Below are 7,137 nucleotides of genomic sequence, written 5' to 3' on the forward strand. Positions count from 1 at the left end.
GATATTTCTTTTATCTTTCTATGCTTTTGTCTGTGTTTTTAAACCGAGTTGGTCATGCTGAAAAAGTGGCTTGATCCTCAGTTAGGAATCCAATAGAGGTGCCAAGAAGCAGGAAGGAGGCTGCAGGAAGCTGGATAAGGAGGTAGTAAGCAGACTGTTTGGTGTGCCCTCCCACAAGGACTGTGCTTTACTCTGACCTTAAATTTTACTCGCTCATCTTGTGACCAAGCTGTTGCTACAGAATGGATCAAAGGGAAGAAGTGTTTTGCGCAGACTTTGGCACAATTTAAAATTTTGGGAAATGTCCAAACACAAGTTAAAAACATTGGCTGTTCTTTTTCAAGTTAGTTCAGTTACTCCTCACCCAGTATTAGGTGACGCGCATGCAGTTATAACAGTGTTTTTGAATTGATTCATTGTTTTCAGATATGCTTAGTTTCAAGAGCTTAAGAGTTTGGATTTGAAAGGGGTTTTGATATTTCCCTGATTACTGCCAGTGTGGAGCTGCTTCAGCAAAGAGAGTGCCTCTAGGAGAGATGCCGTCCTGTGATCAGCTCTGGGCACTTGCACCTCCAGAGCAGTGTTCCTGAGCAATAGATACAACAAGCAATGCTGCTTAAGGTACCTAGATATGTTTTAAAGTCAATACAGTATCTTCCCACCCGTTCCCAATAATTAGAACTCTGCTTTAAAGAAGCTTTCCCCCCCTCCTCCTTGACCATTTGTGGTTTATTTTATGTTGAATGCAGCTGAACTAAAACTTATATAAAGGATTAGATCGTGCAGGTTCTTAAAGGTCAATAATTTCACATACTGACCATGCTGTTTAATAAACACTATTTGTTTCTTTCTGGACGTAAACCTTTTTTTACTGCACAAATCAGCAGGGCTTTCCTATAAGTACACTGACTTGCCTGTTTTTTTCGTGACTTACAAATTGACTCACATACAGCAAAATTATGCTTTGAATCTAGGCAAGGAGAAAGGAGTGTGTGTCTTCTGTAGCACATGAAGGCAAACATTAATTTCATGTAAAATGATGAAAGAGAAGTGAAAGCTCTGCTTTCCTACCAGTTTATCATGACTGTCTGAGCTAGGTTTAAAAAACAACTTACAGTCTTGCAACTGTTTTTTAATTGATTTCTCTGATGAATACAGGTTAAGCCTTCTCTCCTTCTTCTTTCATCAGAAAAATGAGTGGTGGGTTGGCACCAAGCAAAAGCACAGTGTACGTGTCTAATTTACCCTTTGCTTTGACAAACAACGATCTGTACAGGGTAAGTTTTTAAGAGCTGCACTGTTCAGACAATTGACAGCAGTTTTGAGTCTAAATACAATACTGATATATATCTTAGAAAAGTTTATCTTGATAAATTTATTAGTAATGAAATTCAATTGTTTATTACTAAATCTTTTAATTTTGTTTTATATTTCAGATATTTTCGAAGTATGGGAAAGTTGTCAAGTAAGTGACCTGATATGGCCTGCTATTTTTATAGCTTTCATTTTTAAATATTTAATGTCTTTGCTTCACTTGAAAGTCTGGTGCTTTTTATAATTGAAATATGAACATGGAACGGTATTGAGGTCCTGTTAATTTTTAATAAAATATAAATTTAATTTAACAACTGGAAATTCTTGCAGTCACAGGCATAATGTAAGAATATTTGTGTTGGAGACAGATTTTACTAACTTCTTAAGAGCAAGTGGATGTTGTTATATTGAAGTGGTCTTTTCTCTGAAGTAGTTGAAACAATATTCTTCCATAAGCGTTGTTCCCCTTCCCCTGAACATTCTGGGACCCAAATGGATAAGTGTAAAAGTGGGAGCTTCTGCTTTTGTGAACTAGATGTTCCAATTCCCACAAACAGTTCTCACCATTGCAGTGCACTATTCCTCTATTTGTCGTTCTAGAGGGACTTGTTATTGTGACTGTGTAGTATTGTATTTAAATTTAGATGTAAGGCTGCGTACTAACCACTTTTAATATGTGAGTTATTCATGAACGATACCTGTGAATACCTGCCTCTTGGTTCAAATCATAGAAATAAATGCCACAGTAAGGAACTTGCTGTTTGTTTTTCTATTTTTTTTTTAACTGGTCAGAATAATGAGACTCAAGGCTTTGCTTTTTAAACCTACACCAGCAAATATCTACTCTAACTTCTAGTAGCTGCTGTGTCTGTGAGATACAAAACTAAATTCAAAGTTTTTGAAGTCTTGGGAGTGTGTTACAGATGACAAATAGCAGGGGAAGCCAAACTATAACTTTAGAAAAATACATTTTTTAAACAGGCTGAGAGGAAAGCCCTTATGTAGGGCTCAGTGCTGAACACCTGCAGTCTCTATTGTTTCCAGAGTGAGGTGTCTGACCTGGTTTAGTTGATTGCTGAACTACCAATGTAGAAAAATCCTGAGCAAAAGTTGTAGTAATGCTGGTGTTTATCCATTGAGAAGCTCTTTCTCCATAGATTTGACACTTCCAACCTCTTTGCTGTCATCTGGTAACAACATTCGTATACTCCGTGTGTTTGCTGTAGGGATCTCCTACTGTCTTGGCTTTTGAATTTATTTGGCAGGAGGATTAGGATTGCATGAAGTATTGGCTGCATGATGCATTGTTTATTTTCAAGGTGTCATTGCAGCATTTTCTCTTTTTTAATAGTTTCTAGTGGTTAATTTGCTTGGGCTTTTTTACCGTCATGGAAAATAGAAATGGTATTTTCAGATGCCTATGCTGAAAAAATCTTGCACTGCATCTTGAGCAAAAGTAGCTAATTTAGAACTTGCAATTTTGTCTGTGCAGTAACTGTTTTCCCCTGCCTATATATTGTTTTGCAAAAAAACCCACTTACTGATTCCTAATTTTTCCTGACATTTTGTCTAGTCACTGCCAGCAGTTAAACCAAATGCAGAGTCATAGAATGCCATGTGTCAAGATTTATTTTGTTTTTTAGTATCTGGCAAAACTTGTTTTCTCTTTGCCCTTTCATGAGTTGACCTTACTATAAACAGTGCAGATACTGTGGGATTCTATGATATCTCCATTTCACTATGAAACTGATGCTAACAAGGATCACTTTTCCTATTTGTAATTAGTCAGTCATTCCCAAGAAAAATCCTTTTAATTTGATTTCTGTAGAGTCTTTGGTCAAGGACTTTAAAAACATTTTGCAGAAAGCTTTCCAGTGCCAACTAGGTTAGCTTTAACTTAATTAAATAAGCTTTAGTAGAGCGGGTTTTTTTTGAAGCGTGTCTTGCCTCAGCAAAATCAAGCAGACTTTTATCCTGTAGAGCATTTCTTGCCTCAGTATTTTCTGACTATTATGATTTGAGCCCAGTTTGTTCAGTGAGAATCCGACTTTCTAGGGCTCCAAGAAGTTGCTGTCTTTTTAAAGATTTGTCACACTTGTTTCTTTTTCTGCTTGTATTATTAACTGGTACATTTAGTATCCCAATTAGAAGCCTGACAGTCATATAGGGTTCCCTTGGAACTCTTGGAGAGTAAGTTGGCAGAAGAATTAATAGAATTTTTTAAAGTCAGTTTTATTGACATTTCAGCTCAGTGTATTCAACTGGACACAGCCTTGTCCAAAAGGTTCAGGCACAAAACTTGTTCTAAGCTCTATCTTTCTGTGCATGCATTTTGGGGAAAATTGAGCTTTCTTTACTGACCTTTTGTTTTATGTGCTTTTTACTATGTAGGTCATCTATTACTTACACCAGTTCTCTGGTTGGCATTCTGCATTGAAGTGAGGCTTGTTTGGCTTTCTATTGTGTTTCGTTTTGTTGTGTTGGTTGGTTTTTTTAAAAAAAATAAAGTGTACCGTTACTTCATACAGTTTTTGCTTGTCTGATGGCTGAACCTTGTTCTGCCTATGGTGGATGCAGGGAGTAGTTTATTCCCTAGTTTTTCACATGTACTTTTATTTTTATGGCCATGCAGACTGGCATCCTCTTTGCCCATTGTTTGTTTGGGGAATTTTAGGGCTAAATACAACAACTGATGTTAAAGATTTGAGTTTGTTTGGGTTCCTCCCGCCTCTCCCTTCACCTCTTGTCTTTCTTTTACTTTGTCTGGTTTTTTTTACTGAGACTACATCTTTCTTGAATTTCTTCATGTGCTACTGGAGCTGTTGATTCCAATGTAAGACTGAAGACTTAACTTTTTTTTTGTTATGTAAAATAACACATGCATCTATGAACTACTCAGATTCCACTTAGAGATATTTGTAGAACAATATTGCATATGCTTATTGTTTCCTATCATGAACCTGTTTAGCTCGTTAGTCCTACACGAACACAATTTCTCAGTTTTGATGCAGTGAGCTGTGTTTTTTGGCAGTGACAGCAATAGTCAAGACTACTCCTGAGTTTTAATTTTGCCTCTGATATGTGTAATTCCCTCCAGTTAGGTTGTCTGCAAATTTAAAGAGTTTGTTCTTCAAGTCATACAAGGGAATAAAGAATAATACTGGACTCAGAAAGACCCCTCATACCTTTTTTTTTTTTTTTCAAATAATTGCCACTCTGCCTGTTAGCACATGGCCAGGTTAGCTACTCCTTTGAATTTCTGTTTAATGAGTCTTTCTATTCTTAGAAAGAAATGCTTTTAGAAGTGCTTTTTTCCCCCTTTTTGATATGTAACAAAGCTAAGATCCCACTGAGATCGTTAAAGGAAAAAGTGTGTCTGAAGTAACTCTAGTATATCAACAATGTGGTTATATGTTTTCAGAGTTACTATTATGAAAGACAAAGACACCAGGAAGAGCAAAGGAGTTGCCTTTATTTTGTTTTTGGATAAAGAATCTGCACAAAACTGTTCTCGGGCACTTAATAACAAGCAGGTAAATTCTGGAACGTTGTTATGGCAGGATTGGGTTTACAGTCCCAAAATATTTACTTACTTTTTTTTCCCTTAATTTGCTGCAGTTGTTTGGAAGAGTAATAAAAGCAAGTATTGCCATTGATAATGGAAGAGCAGCAGAATTCATTCGCAGGCGTAACTACTTTGATAAGTCTAAGTGTTACGAATGTGGGGTGAGTAAAACCAAAAATGATCTAGTATATTCCATCTTTTGACTCTCTCGTGGTTTAACTCCAGCCGGTAAGTAAGCACCACACAGCTGCTTGCTCGTTCCCCCTGCAGCAGTGTGGGGGGAAGACAACTGGAAAGGTGAAAGTAAGAAAATGTGTGAGTTAAGAACAGTTTTAAAAATTGAAATATTATGATAATAGTAATAGTAATAATAATAACAACATTGTAATGAACAGGGAAATAACAAAAGAGAAATAAAACCCAAGAAAGACAAACAATGCAAATGAAAACAAGTGCTTATCAACAACCAATTGCTGCCCTGCCCGACCCCAAGCAACGGCCCCCAGCCAACCCTTTGTGTTAGTGCTGAAAGTGACTCCACATGGTCTGGGATATCCCTGTGGTCAGTTGGGGTCAGCCGTCCCAGCTGTGTTCCCTCCCAGCTTCTTGTGCAGCCCCAGCCTGCTCACTTGTGGAGTGGGAGCAGAAACGGCCTTGACTCTGTGTAAGCACTGCCCAGCAATAATGAAAACATCTGTGTGTTATCAACGCTGTTTCCAGCACAAATCCCAAACGCAGCCCCTGATAGCAGCTACTGTGAAGAAAATTCTGTTCCAGCCAAAACCAGCACAGAATGTGTTGCCTGATCTAGTTGAGAGGCGTCCCTGCCCATGACAGGGAGGTTGGATTAAATCATCTCTAAGGTGCCCTCCAGCCTAGGCCATTCTATGATTCTATGAATCTTAGCTTGTTTCTTCAGTTTGGCTATTGTTAATTCTGCCCATGCTGTTAATTTTTTTTTTCTGTTGCTACTATGAACTTGCATAACAGTTGTGCCATTTTCAAGAATGATAGTACCCCTTTTGTCTTTTTTTTAGAGGGATCTTGGGGATAGGGGAGAATATGGATGTATAATTACTGCTTAGCATGCTGAGGAGCAGCAGATCTGAGTATCAGTATGATGTTGTTTGAGAAGGAAAAGCTCCTAATCTTTGTTTCAAGATACCTGCCTTTGCTGTGTTTTTGAAAGTTCATGATACAGTTGGCAGTAAAATAAATACTGGAAATAACTGGTTTTATACAGAAGTGTGCTTTAAGTTTTTGGCAAGTTCTCAATTTTCCTGAATGCAATAACATAGGAAATTGAGATTTGAGTAATATTTAGTGTCAATACAAACTTGGTTTATATTTATAACACTTTTTAGAGCAAAAATGTTGACTTGGTCCTGTTTCTTAAATTGTTAATGCTGAGGTTTGTATCTTATCTTGAATGTAAACCGTGCTGTAGTGTGTTCAGCTATTGCAGCAGCCAAAGAAAATACTTTGCTCATAGCTTGTTCTTAATTTGCATATCACCACCAACCTCTTCGTTTCCATGGCAAGCTTATAGAGAAGAGTTTGTCTTCTGTGTGCTAATTTAGCTTTCCATTTATCTTACTAATTGCTTCCATTTTTTCCCCCTGTAAACTGTCTTACATTAACTTTCCTCATGATATGTTTTAACATAGAGTTGTTTGTAATGGTTTCTGTTAAGTGATATTTCTTCTTCTCCAAGGAAGCCGGACACTTAAGTTATGCTTGTCCTAAAAATATGTTAGGAGAGCGGGAACCACCCAAAAAAAAAGAGAAGAAGAAGAGAAAAAAAATAGTTGAGCCGGAAGAAATGTATGTATATTTACATGTTACTTCTTTTAGAAAGCTTTGTCGTCTTGAACACTTAAAATAAAGATACATATATTTTTCTTTCTCTCTGCACAATGAAGTGAGGAGGAAGAAGAAAGTGAAGAGGAAGGAGAAGACCCTGCTCTAGATAGCCTCAGCCAAGCCATAGCTTTCCAGGTACAAAATTGAAGCATTGCATATTTATTATTTATTGTTGTTTAGATGCAGTTCTGCTTCCTTTATTTACCTGTTTTTCAGAAGGTCTGAGATAAACCCATAGGTTTGTCGGCTCTGTAGCACTCGGGACGCTCTTGCCTGGCAGAAGTCAATGACTAGAGTTGGTTTCTTCATATGTTCGCTTATTTCTGGGTTTTGTGGGTTTTTTTGATTCACCATCGCTGTATCAGGAGACTGACCTGCTGGAGAGCAGTGTAGGA

General features: G+C 37.4%; 1 protein-coding gene across 1 annotated transcript; it reads left to right on the forward strand.

Annotated features, from left to right (window-relative positions):
• The first annotated feature begins 1,192 nt into the window (after positions 1–1,192).
• ZCRB1 (zinc finger CCHC-type and RNA binding motif 1) lies at positions 1,193–6,897 on the forward strand. Its single transcript, XM_009876863.1, has 6 exons — positions 1,193–1,277; positions 1,437–1,465; positions 4,736–4,847; positions 4,933–5,040; positions 6,594–6,703; positions 6,802–6,897. Exons 1-6 carry the CDS (start codon positions 1,194–1,196, stop codon positions 6,887–6,889), a joined length of 531 nt encoding a protein of 176 aa, XP_009875165.1. The 5' UTR covers position 1,193; the 3' UTR covers positions 6,890–6,897.
• Positions 6,898–7,137: the final 240 nt, after the last annotated feature.

The sequence above is a fragment of the Apaloderma vittatum genome, unplaced genomic scaffold, assembly GCF_000703405.1.
Source record: "Apaloderma vittatum isolate BGI_N311 unplaced genomic scaffold, ASM70340v1 scaffold22949, whole genome shotgun sequence".
Classification (NCBI taxonomy): Eukaryota; Metazoa; Chordata; class Aves; order Trogoniformes; family Trogonidae; genus Apaloderma; species Apaloderma vittatum.

What these genes read in the sequence shown, in the direction of transcription:
- ZCRB1 (XM_009876863.1), top strand. Translation starts at nt 1,194, where the DNA reads ATGAGTGGTGGGTTGGCACCAAGCAAAAGCACAGTGTACGTGTCTAAT. An exon ending in CAAACAACGATCTGTACAGG is followed by an intron (nt 1,278 to 1,436) that starts GTAAGTTTTTAA and finishes TTTATATTTCAG; the next exon opens with ATATTTTCGAAGTATGGGAA. An exon ending in CTAAGTGTTACGAATGTGGG is followed by an intron (nt 5,041 to 6,593) that starts GTGAGTAAAACC and finishes TTCTTCTCCAAG; the next exon opens with GAAGCCGGACACTTAAGTTA.